The sequence below is a fragment of the Rhinichthys klamathensis genome, unplaced genomic scaffold (genome assembly GCF_029890125.1).
Source record: "Rhinichthys klamathensis goyatoka isolate OS25496 unplaced genomic scaffold, OSU_Roscu_1.1 h1tg000108l_1, whole genome shotgun sequence".
NCBI classification, from domain to species: Eukaryota; Metazoa; Chordata; class Actinopteri; order Cypriniformes; family Leuciscidae; genus Rhinichthys; species Rhinichthys klamathensis.
The window spans coordinates 1,343,733-1,363,244 of NW_026606646.1; the positions used below are offsets into that span (position 1 = coordinate 1,343,733).

Sequence of the window (19,512 nt, forward strand, 5' to 3'; positions counted from 1 at the left end):
GGAGGGCCAGAGCTCTGCACAGTTTAGCTCCAACCAGCTCAAACTCACACCTGCAAGGAAGTTTCTAGCAATCCTGAAGACCTTGATTAGCTGGATTAGGTGTGTTTGATTAGGGTTGGAGCAAAACTGTGCAGAGCTCTGGCCCTCCAGGAATTGAGTTTGACACCACTGCGAGCTTAGCAATCCCATACTCCCATACATATACTTGGTACATGGTTTCCACTGCTGTAGGCTCACAAGGTGAGTCCACAGTCTTAGATGGACCTCTATCAGGGGCTGCTTTTCCCAGAAGCATCCACAATCTACTTAAGCTAACAATGCTTCTGGGAAACGCAGCCATGGGCATGTAGTAGTAACTTTCTGGCTGCCCTTAACATGTTAGTTGGACATGGTAAGCCATGCCTGAGATCCATTCTACAACTTCTCAAGGCTCCTGCACTGGAAATTCTCTCTGGGCAGTACACCAATCCCATGTTTCCAAGGACAAAGTCTTTCACTTTAGTGAAAACCTTTTCGCTTGCCGGCATAAGCCATGGACCACTCTGAACTGCTTTCAGAGTTGGACGAAGTACTCCTCCTTTGCTTCCAGTGGTACATCTGGCTGTAGTGGTAACCCAAACACCAAATCTTAAGTGTCTGAATGTCTTGTCCAAACATGAGGGATGTTTGGGTGTATTTTCTGGACTCCTGCACCGTCAAACAAAACGATATGCCCACAGGACCAGGGAGGATAGTGGGCCCAGTCACGCTGATGTTGTTCAACCAAGATGCCAAGCTATGTGGTTAGGGTACAGTTGAAATGCTCTACCAGTCCATCACTTTGGGGGTTCAGGGGTGTAGTGTAGATCTCCTTGGCCTCAAGCTCTTGACAGACCTTTCATGAACACCTGTGCTTCAAAGTTCCTCCTCTGGACACTGTGCAGCTACTCGTGTACTTGAGTGTTACCCGGAAGGGGGCCAGGATGTCCACCCCTACAGTACATGCCCCAGTGGTGACCCACTGCACTTGGTCCCTTTTGGGATGTGTGGAGGTCACAGCAGTAGACAAATTGTTCTGTATCCTGAAGGCACCATAGTCAGTAAAAATGTCCAGAGGGGTGCCACAGAATCTCGGACACTCTTGACAAGTCTTGAACCTTGTAATGGCCAGTGCAAAGTATGCAAAAAAACAAATTGGCCACTTATGCCGCATTGCATTCTCGGAAAAGGAACCTCGCCTCCAAAAACACAGACATAACAATACATATATGAAGTAGCTTGTATTTAGCTACTTTTACTGTGTAGCTTATTGTGAAATTAGCTCCTTACTCTAAAGCAGTGGTTTCAAACTCAGTTCCTGAAGGGCCACAGCCCTGCAGAGTTTAGCTCCAACCAGCTCCAACTCACACCTGCTTGGAAGTTTCTAGTAATCCTGAAGACCTTGATTAGCTGGATCAGGTGTGTTTGATTAGGGTTGGAGCAAAACTGTGGAGAGCTGTGGCCCTCCAGGAACTGAGTTTGAGACCAATGCTCTAAAGGATAGATTTTATGTTAATTGATAGAGAGCTTGATGCATTTTTGAGTAGCTTGCTTAACACTGCATATCTATTACAAATATCTGGCAGTGACATGATAATTTCTGTCACTACAGTTGTTGGATCCTCCTGAATGTGGCAATGGTTTTGTGGAACAGGGAGAAGAATGCGACTGTGGCTCTCAAGTGGTGGGTGACAAGATAACTTAACACAAATTTCCTTTGAGAATCCAACAGAAACAGAAATAATTCTCTGAGTATTAATTAATTAAATCCTTGAAGTGATACCTGCCTTGAAGTGTGTTAGTACAAGAGAACAGGAAGGTGACGGTTGCAATGCTTTTTTTAAGCTAACAGGTTGTTTTTTATTGGTTGTGCACTCTTGTAGGATTGCTCTCGTGCTGGGGGTGCATGCTGTAAAAAATGCACTTTGACCCATGATGCAATGTGTAGCAATGGACTCTGTTGTAGCCGTTGCAAGGTAAGTTGTGTTAGAATTGTTCACCCAAAACTTTTCTGCCATAATTTACTTTAGTTCTTTCCCCTGTCTTCAGCCTAGGATACTGGGATAGGCTCCAGCCCTAGGACCCTTCAGAGGTCATATAAGGAAGTGAGAGTAGGGCTTTCAAGCTCCAAAAACGAGCAAAGTACCTTCATAATGGTTGTTTTTGTTCTGTTTTAGATCTTGGTCCTTAGTCATTAGGCATCATAAAAGTTGTCCTTAATTCAAGCATATCGCTTCAATTCAAGCATATCGCAAAATAATGGCAAATAAAACACGTCTTTCTAGAAATTGTCCTAGCGGGTTGCATGTGGATGCAGCGCGCACAGTGTAGTCAGCTTCATTAACAAATGACTCTCATCAACCAGTTCTTTCTGACTCAAAAACACAGTGCTGCCCAGTTACAAATTGACTGTTTTTCTATTTGTTCGTGAATTGGTCAGACATTTACTGTGAAATTAATGCTTGCTGGGTCATTTTCTTACGAATTACTGTGAATCCACAGCAGAATGATGCTAACAGCACAATAATTTGCTGCTCTTACTGTGAATTCACACTATAATTTTAAGTCAAACTATTCTTAGCATGAATATGAAGATTTTATTTTAGCATGAAGATTTACCAATATCTTATTTTAAATTCATAACTGTTTGTTCCGTGGATCTTTCACAATAGTGAAGCACCTGCTGAGATGCATCTTAAAAAGATGTTATATCATCTTGCAACATAAAAAAACACCAGCAAACATCTTCAGTTTGACAACACATGTGCTGCAAATACTCACAACGCAACCACATAAGGAAATGCCCAGCAAATAGCAAGAAAATATTTCAAGGGGACCATAACAAGTGACGAAACTGGCTGGCACATGCTTTTTGTTCAATGTCTGCTCGTCAGTGGTGTTGTCGATGACCTGAAAGGTGATTGTTTTTGTTTATTTTAACATCCTGATAATGTGCATATGTGCGTTGTTAGTATTTGTAGCGCATCTCTATATTTGGTTGCATAGTGAGTATTTGCAGCACATGGTTTCCTATCATGTTTTCATAATTTGCTGTTTTTTTTTGTATTTGCTTGTTTTCTTCAGTTGCAGCGCATTGAGCTTTCTCGGCCACCGTAATAATCTATTCATGCTGCATTGCATGCACCTTTATAGTAGCCTACATATGCACTGTAGAAATACAGTATGATATTGTTTGTTTATAGTAATGTTTGTGTTTCCTAATAATGTAAACTCACAGTAAAACCATGCTTTTTTACAGTACAATTGTAAAAACTTGACAATTTTTTAAAATTTAAATACTGTAGATTTTACAAGAAATGTCAGAGAGTCAAGTCAAGTCACGTTTATATATATAGCGCTTTTTACAATACAGATTGTTTCAAAGCAGCTTTACAGTGATAACAGGAAAATAATGCAACAAAGTTTGTTTCTGCTGTTCAGCAGATTTAGAAAATAGTGTCATAGTCCAGCTTAAGTGATGGTTCATTTCTGTTGTAGAAAAGTTATTAATTTATTTAATTTATATTTACAGCCGCTCTGGAGAAAACAGTGATGTCATCGTTCAGCTCAGTCCAGTTCTCATATAATGTTGTCAATGCAGGCAGATCAATAATATTGTTGAATGTGTCCCCGACTAAGCAAGACAAAAGCCAAAGGCGACAAAGACAGAGAGTGTAGTTAGATACAAGAGTACTACAGTGAAATAACTGTGAAAGTAATGCGGTTATTAATATGGAATATACTGTAATTTCACACTAAAATGGAAGTTTAGTGATACAAGCTCAGAGACATTTAGAATCTGTTGATGTTTTTGATAATACAGTGTCTTGATTTGATGCCCTGGATATTGACATTTTGTTATTTATTTTTAATTCGTTTTTAACAGTATAGATGATTACTCTGTGGTAATGCAACCTTTTTGCATATTCGTGAACACAATTGTGTATGTCAGGCCATGTTTGCTTTGGTGTTGCCACCCCTCATAGTCCGGATGCCACCCCTTTGCCACCCTATAAATAATTTACTAGATCTGCCCCTGGTGTAAATGGTAATAAAGTGATGTTTCTGTCTCGGTCAATATCAGCTCTCTCTGTTTAATGATAGCTGTCAGTATAGTTGTCCTCAGTTGGCTGCTCTCTCTCGCTTTTTAAAGCTGGTGAGCGGAATCCAGATAGTGTAATCATATAGTGTAACTATGCCAGGAAGGAAAAAAATGAATGCATCTTTTTAGCATGTTAAACTAAATATTAATCGTTCAAATGAACACGTTATTTTTGACAGCCCTATCAATAATAAACTGACATGTATATTTACACAAATGCTTCGATTCTTTAAAAGAACCAGAGTGATTTATTTGAGATGTTACCTACACTGGGCTACACTGGTTGCATTGTATGTTTTATATTTTACTAAAAATAACTGGTTCATTAGAGTCATTTGTTTGGACTAGATTGGGTGAACTGCATGAGCCATTGAGAATTTTTTTTGTTGTTGTTGTTATTTCCCAACTCAATGTCTTTTCATCTCATCACTGGAGCTCCACTGCTGTAAATCGGTCCAAGAAACTACTTACATTTATATTTTATAGATTGGGAAACACTTTTTTTTTTTGCCACTGTATCAGTTTACAAAACAGCCTGAATGATTCTTATCAGACTCTATTCAGTCAGGTGACTCCATTATCCAGTCACAGTGGTTCTTAAGCTGTGCGCTCACTAGAAAAGGATTATCTGTGAAATTTATTTCACATTTGTAAAATTTTGTTTAGAATTTATCTTCCACAGAAGAAAGAAAGTCATACAGGTTTGAAACAGCATGAGCGTGACTTTTTATTTTCAAAGGGACAAATCCCAAGTCGACAGTCAAAACTATTTTTTTTTTTTTGGTTATTAATTGTGTATATTTTTGTTGTGTATTTAACTCCACTGAAAGATTGTGTGTTTCAGTATGAGCAGAGAGGAGTGGTCTGCAGGGATGCAGTGAATGACTGTGATGTGCCAGAAACGTGCACTGGTGATGCGAGTAAAGTAATAATACATTTATATAAAATCATCATTACCATCATAATAGTCCTAATAAAGTAAGAGATTTACATGTGCTTCTCATTCATTTCTCAAACAGTGTCCACATAATGTCCACAAACTGGATGGTTACATGTGCGATGCTGGACTGGTAAAATATTCTGTATTTCTATCTAATATGAACATTTCTTACTAGAATAGTACAGTACTAACCATTGTCATTACTGCATAACACTGGCAGACTTATTTTTTAAAACTATTACTGTACATGAACTATGGTTTAAATTGAATGAAAATTTTTCAATGATTAAAAAGGCACTCTGCAATTTTATTTAATTATTTTTTGTTTTTTGATTGTGCTGGCTGATTTTGGCCTTATAATTACACTTAGTTGTGTGTAGATACATAAGTGTTCAGTTCCCAATGTCATTAATTGTAGATATGTGGTGTTTACACTATACATTTCTTAATATTCATTTATCCCACAAGCAAATCTCTCCAATAACAAAGTTGTTTCTGACTGGTTGTGTGATCTCAGCATGTCTGCACAAATGAGGCTACTGTTATTAGGCTACTGATATAACTGCAATAAATGCATATGCTTTTAAAGGTATTTTATTATTATTTTATTCATTATTTGTTATGTAAGGTATTTTTACGTATTCATTTCATTCACCTTTATTCTTTTATGTGACTGTAGTCACAGAGGACATCAGCCAAGTGTCTTTTTTTGTCAGGCTTAGAGTGTGTGTGTGTGTGTGTGTGTACTGTATGCATACTATAAGCTGATATACTCTCTTCTGGCTCTCTCAGGGCCGCTGCTATGGGGGCCGCTGTAAGACCAGAGATGCCCAGTGTCAGGCGCTCTGGGGCCACAGTGAGTAATATTGTACAGTATTGTGTTTAAGAACCTCAAAACAAATAATGAATATTAATTACAGATGTAGATATTATGGTTGGTTTTGGTTTTTGTTAGTATTTTGTTTTGCTTTTGTTTTTTCTACAAAAAAAGTAGAATAGTGTTCGTAATTAAATCTCCAGTTTTGAATTTGACATGCTTCAAGTAATGCTTCATCAGGAATTAAAAAATAATAATGGAAAAAATGACAACTGTTTCATAATTTTGTGCACTTCTGACAGTAGTTCTTACACCTAACTTTTTAATGAAGACTTTTCCTGCACTTATCTGGTGACTTTCCACACAACACTACAGTTGATGATGCTTTGTATGATCCCTGCAGCACTCGGATAACTTGAAGATTCGAGCTGTTGTTGTTGTAGAAAGTGTGATGATAGAGGCACAGACGAGCAGAAGCAACTGGGCTGCCAATATTCATAACCTGCATCAGACAGGATATTAGCAAAATTGTCTGAATTTGTCAGATGACTGTCTCCTGGTTTCTTGCTAATCAGATATTGGTCTGTGTGACATTGAATGATGGCTGTGATTGCCTTGTTAATTTTAAACTAGTCCAATGAATCATTTAAAAAATATATTTTTTAAAGTGCCCCTATTATGCTTTTTTGGATATTACCTTTCATGTAGTAATTGAGCTGTGAATCTAAAAGGTCTGCGAAGTTTCAAAGATGCACTTCAAAAGGAGTTACTGTCTTCCAAAAGAAAGAACCGATTCTGAACTGAGATTCTGAACTGATCCTGAAACGAGACATCAGTAATTCCAGTCTGACTTCCTGCATAGACCTAAATATGTTTGTAACAAATTTACATAATGCTTGTCAATGGTCTTCAATAGCCCTGCAGCACTACACTAAAACCCACCTTCAACACACCCGTATAGAACAACGTCATATATGACGTTACACCATTTCTCCAGCATCGGGCTAGCTGACTGAAAACTAGCTAGAGCATTATAGAAGCGAACTTTTTGTCTTTACTTAAAGACTTGAGACTCTAGCATCGATATTTGACCAATGATTTACAATAAAAAAAAATTGTGACAGTAATTTATTCATTTGTGTCAGGAGTGCACATCAATAATTCTGAGTCAAACTGGTATTTATTAGCTCAAATAAAATTAGAATTGTGATCACAGGAATGCACAAAACAACTCCATGAAGGCTTTTAAGTCCAAAGGCTTACACATTTAGAAAAAAAGATACTGACAAAATATAAAATGTTTACATCACATTTCTTTAGAAAGAATGAGCTTTTCTATTTTCCACAAAAGTCTGCGATCTGAGAACACATTAGCACCCTTGATTTTGGCTCGGCAGTGGAAACACGGCTAATGTGCTGCCCACGAACAATGTCTACTTTGACCTGAAAATAACTTTTCTGCACTGCGAAAGCAAATCCACTTTGCATGCTCTGGCTCTAATTGATTTGGTAAAACTGACGCCATCGAGGAAGCAGAAGTGTGAAGAAGCAGAAGTGTTACAGCGGGTAGGGAAGGAAGATGGAGAGGTGGATCTATATTGCAGTGCTAAAAAATTTTAAACAAACTAATCAAAAACAAAACTAGATTTAAACTCACTGAGAGTGTCTGCTTCCCAAACAAAGCTAGAAAGACTAGCACTGAATAGGAGAAGGATCTACCGCTACCATTATCAATTGGCCAGAATTATGAGATCGCAATAGACGTGAATGACTATAATGCGTTAAGAGCTCGCTCAAGTACTGGGGAGCTAAACCATTTAGTGCTGTGTAAGTAAATTAGCAAGATTTAAAAAAATGTATGCAATGTTTAATAGGAAGCCAATGTGGTGTTGATAGAACCGTGCTAAAATGGTCATACTTCCTAAGAACTCGAGCTGCTGCGTTTTGGACCAGCTGGAATTTGTTTATTAAGCGTGCAGGGCAACCACCCATAAGAGCATTACAATAATCTAGCCCTGATGTCATGAACGCATGAACTAACTGTTAGGCATTTTTCATTGAAAGTATATGTCGTAATTTAGATATATTTTTAAGATGGAAAAATGCAGTTTACAGATGCTAGAAATGTGGCCTTCAAATGAGAGATTGGTATCAAAGAGCACACCTAGGTTCCTAACCGACGATGAAGACTTGACAGAGCAGCCATCAAGTGTTAGACAGTATTCTAGGTTATTACGTGCAGAGGTTTTTGGTCCAATAATTAAAACCTTGTTTGTTTGTTTTTTAATTAAGTATTAGGAAATTACTAGTCATCCAATTTTTTTTTATACCAACTATGCATTCTGTTAATTTTGTGAATTGGTATGTTTTGTCAGGGCAAAGAAATATAGAGCTGAGTATCATCAGCATAACAGTGAAAAGTAACGCTATGCTTCCTAATGATATCATACAAGAGTACCATGTACAGAGTGAAAAGCAACAGTCCTAGTACTGAGCCTTGCTGTACTCCATACTGAACTTGTGATCAATATGACATCTCTTCATTTACTGCTACAAATTAATACTGGTCAGTAGGGATGGCCCGATACCATTTTTTTTCAAACCGATACGAGTGCGAGTATTTACATTTGTGTACTTGCCGATACCGAGTACCGATACCGATATTTCTACCGCAAAAGTAATAGGCTCCCAGAAAAGAAGACGACTATTTTAGAACACAGGTTAGAAGACTGTTTTTATTTTCTTCTCGGCTTGTTTTAACAAGTCTAAAAATAAATAAAAATTAGTAAAATAATAAATGTATTAACACACAAACCACTGTTAATTTAACATAAAAGCAAGCAGGCTACTGCGTGCATGGTCTGGCATGACTGAATGCGCGCAAAGTGCGCTCCCTTAATAAATCCTAAAAGCTGACAGTTCATCGCGATCTCACACATCTCTGTTATTATCAATGAAGCTGACTCCACAATCAATCTTTCATAATATCCACACTTTGTTTGTTATAATTAGAGGATTTGCCAGCATACAGAATTCAGCACTGAACAAAAAAGTCCGTTTTGAGCGGTGAGGGGAGTCTATCTTAAATGCTTCTGATTGGCCATTGCGTTCAAGAAATCAACACATATGTCTGTGATTGGCTACATCGCTCAACGCTGTAACCATGTTATGAATAGAAACTCTGGCCTGTAAATCGTTTCTATTTTGTTGCAGTTGTTCTTGTTGCTTTTCTGCAAGAGATGAATAAAAATCTTTTAGTTTTTATGTTTTATTCATAGATATTTCTAGTTTGCGGGAGTCCCGCGAATCGTTTTATTCTCCCGTAACCCGCACACACAGAGTGAGTGCATTACCGCCCGCGCGCGCGCTCGGCCATCAGATCTATGATGATGCGTCTTCAGATGTTTAATTAGATTGCTGGTGTTAAACGATGTACTTTCTTTCCCTCCTCTCGACACCTTAGCTGAACATAACTCACAGTCTGCCTTGCTGTTGTCATCACCCCTTATCTTGAAATGAGCCCAAACCGCCGACATTATACTTTCCTATGCCTCAGTTCACCTCGACAAAGCACTCGCGGCGGCCAGTTTCGTTTTGCAAAATGTACGTGGTATCGGTGCGTGGTATCGGCGAATTTTTATGAGTTCGAGTACGAGTATATTAGGACAGTATCGGCCCGATGCCAGTATCGGTATCGGGCCATCCCTACTGGTCAGATAAGTATGCTTTGAACCATGCCTGTGCAATTCCACCACTAATGCCAACATAATTTTTGAGTCTATTTAAAAGAATGTTGTGGTCAATAGTATCAAATGCATCACTAAGATCGAGTAACACTAATACAGAGATACAACCACGATCGGATGATAAGAGCAAATCATTTGTGACTCTAATGAGTGCTGTCTCAGTACTATGGTACGGTCTAAATCCTGACTGGAAATCTTTGCAGATACCATTTCTTTTTAAAAAAGGAACACAGTTGTGAGGATACTGACTTTTCTAGTACTTTTGACAGAAAAGGGAGATTCAAGATCGGTCTGTAATTAACTAGTTCTAGGATCAAGTTTTTTTAATAAGAGGTTTAATAACAGCCAACTTTAAGGTTTTAGCTTAGTCGGTATAGGGTCTAACATTAATGTTGTTGATTTTGATGATTTAACAAGTTTAGACAATTGATTCTTTGCTATAGGAGAGGAAGAATGGAATTTTTCCTCAAGGAGTCTATAGCACGTCATCTGATACTTAGACGTTGCATGGTAATAATCCTTTCTCTAATAGTATCAATCTTGCAAGTAAAGAAATTCATAAAGTCTTTACTGTTGTGCTGTTTGGAAACGTTTGAAGTTGAAGCTTTATTTCTTGTTAATTTAGCCTCTGTTTCAAATAAATACCTAGGGTTTTACCCAGAATGGGAAAGGATAATTTTTCAGCTATATTTGTCATGGAAAGTGTTACTTGAAGTAATTTTATGTCAATTTAATAAGTATCATGTTATGCCCAGTACTTAAAAAGGGTAATGCATCCATTTAGTTAACATACATTTTGTACATAATGATTTGATTTTATAGACAATAGCCATAATCATCCGTCAAATGCAGTAGCTGCAAATAACTAAGAAATGTATGTCTCTGAAACAGAATAGGCTATGCATAACAAACCTAATAGCTACAGGTCACTACTCTGTCTGCAGAAACATTAAACTACTAAACCCATCACTAGAATAAAATATGAAACCTATGAAAGGTTAAATAAAATAAGACAAATTCACTATAGGGATATTTTTGCCCTGGACATTCACATTTCTCAGACATATTTTGGTCGCATTTCATCTTTTTATCTTGGATAAGACCGTTAAAAGATTCACTGTAAAAGATTCATTTAAATTTTAAATGGAATTGTAACCAAAAAAACTAAAAAGGCTACTGTAGAAACCTTTCCTAGAAGTTTGTGTGTGGCACATGACATGTTTACAGTATATTTTATATAAATAATTTAGTTTCTTCTTATTTTTGTTATTAGTAATGTACATTAGGGTGTTTTGTATTACAGTTTCTGTTATTTAGTTAATGTTTATTGCATTATTTTCATCTCATGTATGTTACTAATGGTATTTTGTCTTTGTGTGCATGACACTGTGCAGCGATTAGGCCATGTTTTATGGACAGGCCATTCTCTAATTCATCATGTGCCTGTTCTGTTGTACTATCTGTATTATAATGATAGTTTTCAGTAAATTTTAAGGTAAAAAGATACTATTGTGGCTTGGTTATTTGTCAAATATACACTATGCCATCCCATAATTCTGGATAAAAAATTTTTTTAAAGTGAAATTCTGGCAACCAAAGTGGGCATTTTGTTTTTACTGTAAATTCACCATGTATTTTTACTGCACATTTACCATATTTTTTTCAAGTGAATAGTAATGTTTAATAAATAAAATAAAAACACCAAATTGTAACAATGATAGAAAGATCTACGAAAAATCAACCTCATACAAATCCATACGAAGTCATTTAGATAAAAATGGAAACTTTTCTTCCAAACTACAGAAAAAGTCTATATTTTAACCACACATCAAAGTTATTAGTGAATACAAACAGTGTCATATAAGGAATCAGTGCCTATGTGAATCATGTACACATCACTTTTTTAATTCTAATACTGAAATTGCACATGCACAATGCTCAGTTATTTGACCGTGTGTGCCATTAGATGCAGCAGATCGCATGTGTTATGAGAAGCTGAACATCGAGGGTACGGAGCGTGGAAACTGCGGTCAGGACAGCAGCTCGCGGAACTGGATTCAGTGCAATAAACAGTGAGTAACAACCAGAACACAGCTTCATAACCTTTTCAGTGGCATCGTTTCTCTCTTTGCTGGAACAATCCTTCTCTCTCCTCTTTATCTGTCTTTCACTGTCGTGTTTTCTTTTACAGGGATGTGTTGTGCGGATTTTTATTGTGCACTAATATCACGGTGAAACCACGGTATGGAGACTCACATGGAGAAATCACAAGTCTCACCATCTACCATCAGAACAAGTACCTGGATTGTCGGTAAATGCATATATTTTTTTCTTCGGTATAATTAATTTATTTTAAGCATGCTCAGATATTTTTACTGGAAAACAGAATACTGGTTAAGGTGAATTTAGGACTACCCGAATACTCTGGGGTTTTGGGTCAGATGGAGGTTTTCTCGCTTGTCTATGGAGTCTCTGCTTTTTCAGAATCTTTCACATTTTTAAGGCACAGTCAAATAAAAAATAAAAAGTTCTTTTAGTTTAAGTAAATAACCTAATACCATTAGAAAATGTAAAAATGTGACAAAATTATGAATTCTTATGACGTGATTTGTATGAAAATTCTGATTTTTTTAGAAAGGTCCACACCTAAAATTAACCATAAGTGAGGCATAAGCAAATTGTAAAAAAAAAAATATATATATATATGTATGGATGAGATTGTAAGAATTTCCAAAGCAATACATTTATTATCCAATAAGAAGATGTGCATAAACTACGATGAAAACACATTTACCAAATAAATCCCTTGATGCGCAACAAAAAACTTGCGTGACTTTGCCCAAACAGTGGATGCGATTGGATATCTGGACTAACCGGCAGACTAATTTTATTGCTCAGTGTTGTGAACTTTTTCTCTTCTAAAGTGTTGGAAAACTCAGAAGCGAAGACCAGGAGACTCGGGTGTATCTTTTTAAGCAGGGTTCTTTATTGCTGTTGCATCGCTGTAGTCTGCTTCGTCCAAAAATCTTAGCCAAGTCTAACTTAGGCAGTATACATCGTAGTTGATATACCTTTCAAGGGGGAGGGGTTACATAGAGGTGGAGACACTCTGAAACAAAGCATGTAAATGAGGTATACAGGTTTTGGAACCTGCTCAGCATGAGACACGAGAACAGGACGGGGCAGGACTTCTCGTACTGAGACAAGAACTCCAAGACAAATGTGACCCGATCTGGCGAAATGAGTCGGAAGTCGCAACGTTCTATTTTAAGATATGGGCCGATTATGTAGAAAAACAATGAAATAATAGATTTATTTTTTTTGTGTGCTAATTTCAAAGAACAGACATTCAAAAATAATCTCCCAAAGTTTCGTAGTCCAGATAATTGAGTAAAGGTATTTAAATTACTATTAAAGTGTACAATGTTTTACTAAATTCGCTGGAAATGAACATTGCTTTTCTCAACTCCTCGCGTCACCTCTGAGGATTTCCCGGGTATCCCCTGAAACGTCACTATCTCTGCTCTTTAAATGGTGTTACACGTTGTATGTATAGAACCAATCAAAAAGCTTAGAAATGTACACAAATGCTGATCATTTGTCGATGGGAAGCCATTTCGACTGACCGGCACGCGATTGGTCCAGCCACCCTCCTGTCAGACTCGCAGCGAGCGCTCTGTGTAATAAACAAGCTAGCAGATCTCCTCAGAAACATTAAATATTATTAATTTGAGAAATGTCGCTGTCAAAAGTGAGCAAAGTTGCCAAAGCGTCATCAAGCCCCCTGGCCATTGCACACTGAGTCCGCGTTTTTTTCGTATGCGTTTTTTCGTATGATTCGGTGGCTCCGAATTGTCAAAACACCATTCAAACTGCTTGCTACGGATGCGAAAAACTTACGATTGTTTTTATATAACGGATGAAAGTTTCGTAGTGTGCAAGCGTGATTGACATAACGTGATTGACAAATGTGAATGAGTGTAGCTATTTATCTGCAAGCAGAATCCATTACAATGTGTTTGATTAACCCAATATTTAACTGTTGGTATCTCCGTTATGAATTTGTTACGCTGTTATTGTCAACTAGCCTACACTAAGATATGATTGCATAGACTAGCATTATTTGATCTCTGTTTCCTTGTCTCTCTGCCTCTCACTCTCTCTCTCTCTCTCTCTCTCTCTCTCTCTCTCTCTCTCTCTCTCTCTCTCTCTCTCTCTCTCTCTCTCTCTCTCTCTCTCTCTCTCTCTCTCTCTCTCTCTCTCTCTCTCTCTCTCTCTCTCTCTCTCTCTCTCTCTCTCTCTCTCTCTCTCTCTCTCTCACACACACACACACACACACACACACACACACACACACACACACACACACACACACACACACACACACACACACACACACACACAGACACACACCCTCTCTCTCAAGCAAAAATGTAGCACCTCTGTTCAATCTTTCTGATTTTAGTACATTTTTGTAAAAGGTAGGCCTACTGTTAAATTATTTATTCAAATAAAAACTTTTAAAATAATTTGAGCTTCAGCCTGGTTTAATAGCATTTATATATTAATGTCTTTGGTCAAATTAAGCTGTAAAATATAGTTTATCCCTTTAAATGTAATGGATTTTGAAAGATATCAACAAAAAACGGGCAAAAAACTTTAAAAGCGATTTTCTCAGGTTTTCAATTGGAAAAAGAGGGCAGACGACCATAATTCAAATGTGTATATCTTTACAACCATTCAAGGTATGACTTTGACTAGGATATCAATTGAAAGCGTATGGTCTCCTCTTTCCATTAATACCAAAATCTCAATTTTTTTTATTTGGGTCACTGTGACTCATTTTGCTGGATCAGGTCACAAATGGTGTCAGAGATATCAGGACAGTCAGGAATATCCCGCTGGGAACCCCTACCGTTTGCAGAGATTTCCTGATCTCATCATTTATGAAAATACTATTGTATTGGAATCTAAATTAAAACATTTAAATAAATTTGTAATCCTACAACAGCATCTCAAATGTTGGTTTGATGATTCTGAAATGCCTGAACCAAAGTCTGTTAGAATGATTTGGTATAAGGACCTCCCAGAACTGTCTCACCTGACAAAATCACGTTTGCAGTGTGTGTAAAACTGAGCTGTTGTTTGTGTGTGTTCAGTGGGGGTCATGCAGTGCTAGAGGACGGCACTGATCTCGGGTACGTAGAGGACGGCACGCCGTGTGGTCCTAATATGATGTGCCTGGACCATCGTTGTCTGCCAGTAACCACCTTCAACCTGTCATCCTGTCCCGGTTCGACCTTCTCTCAAGTGTGCTCTGATCACGGGGTGAGCTGCTCATCTTTGGTAAATCTAATATCACAGTCACATACTGTCTGTTTTGAGGTCAGTGCTGTTTTTTTAAATGAGATGCAGTGACACGGATCAAATATGCCACGTTACATTTGCCATATGCTGGTACATTTGACAAAAGGGTAGACTCATTCTTAAAGGGATTGTTTACTCACCCTCATGTCATCCCAAACCCACAAGATTGTCGTTCATCTTCAAAACACAAAAACATAATTTTTTAATATTCTCTTATCCTTTTTTCCATCCATTGAAAGTCTGTATGAAGTATGACGTTCCTTGCCTACAGAGCTGCTTTTCAGTCAAACTCACTGAATATCTTCTACCCCTAATCTTTTACGTGAAATGAAATGAGGATTTATATAGTGCTTTAGTGTACTACTGTACACCCAAAGCGCTTTGCAATCATATCAGGGGCTCTCCTTAAAGGGTTAGTTCACCCAAAAATGAAAATTCTGTCAGTAATTACTCACCCTCATGTTGTTCCAACCCCTTAAGACTTTCGTTCATCTTCGGAACACAAATTAAGATATTTTTGATTAAATCTGAGAGCTGTCTCACTCCTCCATAGGCTTCTATTGTAATTGAAACCTGCCGGCCCCGCAAGTTAGTAAAAACATCGTTAAAATAGTCCAAGTGACTACAGTGGCTCAACCTTAAGTTTATCAAGTGACGAGAATACTTTTTGTTTGCAAAAAAAACAATAAAGAACGTCAGAACGTAGGCTCACTATTGGCCAGCATCACACTCATGACCAGCGTCGGCCAATAGTGAGCCTACGTTCTGACGTAGCGCTGCGCTGTTACACTGCGTGAACTCACTCAGAGGCCCACATAGAAGAAAACGAATAGTTGAATAAAGTCGTTATTTTTGTTGTTTTTTCGCACAAAAAGTATTCTCAAGAAAACCACAAAATAGGAAATGATCATCCTTGTAGACCCTTATGGCTGTGTGTAAATGTTATAAAGCCTCTCATGAAAAAATAAGCTAATTCAACCTTGTTCTGACATGCTATGGTCAGTTCAGATTGTCAGAAGTGACTTAAATACTTTTATGTAAAAAAAAGTTCGATTTTTTTAATGATGATTATTACCATGTCCACACACATGGAAAATATAAGGATGTAAGAAAAGCATGTCTTTTTACTTAGTTTACGCCATGTCAAGTCAAGTCAAATTTATTTGTATAGCACTTTCCACAATACACATCGTTTCAAAGCAGCTTTACAGAAATTCATACTGATATGTCTGCAATGTCTTATTGCTTTACCATAGAGCAAGTTTTAGGTCTGGGTGATATGACGATATAACACTATGATACGGGTGATACTCTGGATTTTAGAAATAACTATATTCACGCAGGGACATGGTAATTAAGCGATTTAGAGAAACGGTTGGTTTTGTTGTAAGTGAAAAATTGAATTTAACATTTTCCAAATTTAATTAGCAGTCATTTAATACTGTACCGGTACCGGGGGCGTCCGTTTTTAACAGGTTAAGTGACAATGTTGACCCTGTAAACCATGTGACATAAAGTAACAAAATTGTCATTCATCCTTAATTCTCATTGTAACTTTGACTGCTATTCCAGATAGTTTTGTTATACTGTAATAATGTGAGCCAAGGTGTTTTCCCCCAGGTTTTGGCTTATCTAGATATTTTCTGCCTCTCCTTTCCAGACGTGCAGTAATGAGGTGAAGTGTATCTGTGACTCCGACTACACTGGGAAGGACTGCAGTGTGTATGACCCCATTCCAGACCCCCAGCCTCTAGACGGTCCTGAGAAATACAAAGGTTCACAACACCACACATTCAGTGTTCGGAATGTAATACTAGCATGTTTAGGGGTGTAACTGGGATCGTAAGGGCCCCAGGTGTCTTTTAAACTTAAAATAAACATAAATTGTATGTTCAAAATGGGGATAAATCGTTTCCATGGGAAAAGTGTCAGAAGAAAAGGGGGGATTCGTTGTCCTTGTTGTGAATGCTGAGGGGAGTTTGGTTCAGGTGAGGACGGGGTCCGGTGGACATTTTAAACAATTGTGAGAGGCACTAACTTAATTTTTTATTCAGGTGGACGTGTAGCGCTCAGCACCATATAACGAAAAATCTTAATATGCAGAAACAAACAAAAAAATGCTTGGGGTGGGACACAGGTGTAAATACATTGCATACATTATTGTATGAAAAATTTGGACTTTTTCTTTATTCCCCTAATCGCAGAGTAGGATTGATAGCGAATGGAAAACTGTAGAATTTTTATTCAAAAATGTACCAAACACATTTGGAAACTAGAATCTCCATAAAAGTGATGTATATTGCCCTAATATAAAATATTTAATGTAAGTATAACAGTAATAACTATTATAAATATTATTATAAATATATACCATAACCCTACAGAGGATAAGGAGTTTGGAGAATAAATGGATGGAATATATACATATATTTGTATATTGTGTGTGTATATATACATATATACAGATAAATAGGCCTATATATTTCTGCTGAAACAGGATATTTTCTGAAAACGTTATCATACCGTGAAAATCTCATACGGTTACAACCCTATTTTACACAAATTATTTACAATTAAATGAAACGTATTATAGATAAACATCATGACATATGTTTGGGAGGTGCTTGTTCATCTAATCCAGCCAATCACGCTTCAAGGGTATATAAACAGTAACTCAGCCTATCAACCTCCAATGATGACTTCTCCAGATCTGATCTCAATTCAACATAGAATCTCCAGTAATGGACAGCATGCTCTCGGATTATATGATCAAGTGAACTCATGAATATACATTTATATTAAACGCAGTAACTTCAAAATGAAAATTCTGTCATCATTTTCTCAATCTTAAGTTGTTTCAAACCTGTATGAATTTCTTTCTTGTGCTGAACTCAAAAGAAGATATTTTGAAGAATGTCGTGTTTTTTTTTTCAAACTATAGAAGTCAATGGGGTCCGGCAACTGTTTGATTACCAACATTCTTCAAAATATCTTCCTTTGTGCTCAGCAGAAGAAAGAAATTCGTACAGGTTTGGAACAACTTGAGGGTGAGTAAATGATGACAGAATGTTCATTTTAAAGTGAACTATTCCTTTAAGAGCTCTAACCCACTTAAAAGTATAGTTCACCCAAAAATGTCAATTCTGTCAACATTTACTCACCCTCAAGTTGTTCCAAACCTGTATGAACACGAAAGATGATATTTTGAAGAATATGGGTAACAAAACAGTTGATGGACCCCATTGACTTCCATAGTTTGGAAAAAAATGAGTCCTGTTCCATTAAATTGTAAGGGGTGTACAGTCAAAGACCCAGAACCAGATATGAAGAATGAAGACCCGGAGTCAGAATTATAAAAAAATTAAAGAAAAGTTTTACTGAAGATAGTTTGCATTTTCATCAGCAGAAGTCAGCTTCAAGACTCACACAGGAGTTCGTAGGCCGCCCCGCTTACAGTTACAAAGATCACAGCAGTTATACCATTTCCAAGGTCTAAGCTACGTCATTGCTTACAGGCTGAATGATTCTCATTGGCTAAGAAACATTAAGAGCCTAAACAATTTAACACATGTGAGGAGATAGGGGTGCCTATCGCCATTAGTAAGATAGTTGTCGTCCACTCATTGGATTTAGGTCTGTGGTGGCCTCGCAGGTTAGAGAAGGGCGCCGGGGTGTCTGGTCCGACCGTCCAGAACCTACATAGAATGTCATACGCACACACACACAAATAACAGACACTAGCAAATAACAGCTCCCATCAAGGCTGAAGAGAGTCTGAGCTCCTTATTATCAGTTAAGTATACCAAAACATACTGCTAAAACATTCACTCGTTTGGGAGAAAAACAGATCACTGGTATTTACTCCCAAGGAAGGAAATATACTGGAAAGAATACATTTTAATACAACAATTAAAGTTTGATAGTAACGCTCAATATAGCTTGACCATATGTCCAACGAAGGATCATATGTGTCCACGCTGCCTTTAGGACCCTCTAACCTTTCTACTGATCCCAGAGAAAGAGACAAACGGCCTTGTGGGTTACGTGGCCTTCGTGTCCTGCGTGTACTACGTGCAATCTCAAAGTAAGATTGGGATGCACCTAAAAGAAACTGGTTACTTGCATCCATGCATTCAAGAAAATATAATTTCACAGGCACAAAGAATATAAAAATTATTATGTGATAATGAATATATTTGATTATTGATTTTTATAAAGGAAGTATATAACCATTCAAAATGATATATGATTATATATGTATTTGAAGAGGCAAGGGATTTTGACCAACCCTTCAGTCCCCCGTTTTAGACCAATGTGGGGTCCAATACCGCCACGTCTGGTCTAACCAGTGAGGTCACTACGGAAGGGAGGAGTGGTGACGCATGCTCCCCTGATGGGTCACACTTGTCTCTTCACCTCGTCATGGACATGCTGGATACTAAAAATTCCAGTCCCCATTAAGAGGCTCTCCCACCTTCCACTCACAACAGGACATCAATGTCATTCTTCCTCAGTTTATCAG

General features: G+C 37.6%; 1 protein-coding gene across 1 annotated transcript in view; it reads left to right on the plus strand.

The window, feature by feature from the left end:
- adam11 (ADAM metallopeptidase domain 11) overlaps positions 1-19,512 on the plus strand; it is a 66,794-nt gene that overhangs the window by 37,763 nt on the left and 9,519 nt on the right. Inside the window, exons 16-24 of the mRNA XM_056253663.1 lie at positions 1,631-1,702; positions 1,902-1,994; positions 4,965-5,045; positions 5,140-5,190; positions 5,853-5,916; positions 11,590-11,695; positions 11,815-11,934; positions 14,783-14,951; positions 16,651-16,765. Of these exons, the coding sequence (XP_056109638.1) occupies positions 1,631-1,702; positions 1,902-1,994; positions 4,965-5,045; positions 5,140-5,190; positions 5,853-5,916; positions 11,590-11,695; positions 11,815-11,934; positions 14,783-14,951; positions 16,651-16,765 (871 nt within the window). The remainder of the gene's footprint in view (positions 1-1,630; positions 1,703-1,901; positions 1,995-4,964; positions 5,046-5,139; positions 5,191-5,852; positions 5,917-11,589; positions 11,696-11,814; positions 11,935-14,782; positions 14,952-16,650; positions 16,766-19,512) is intronic.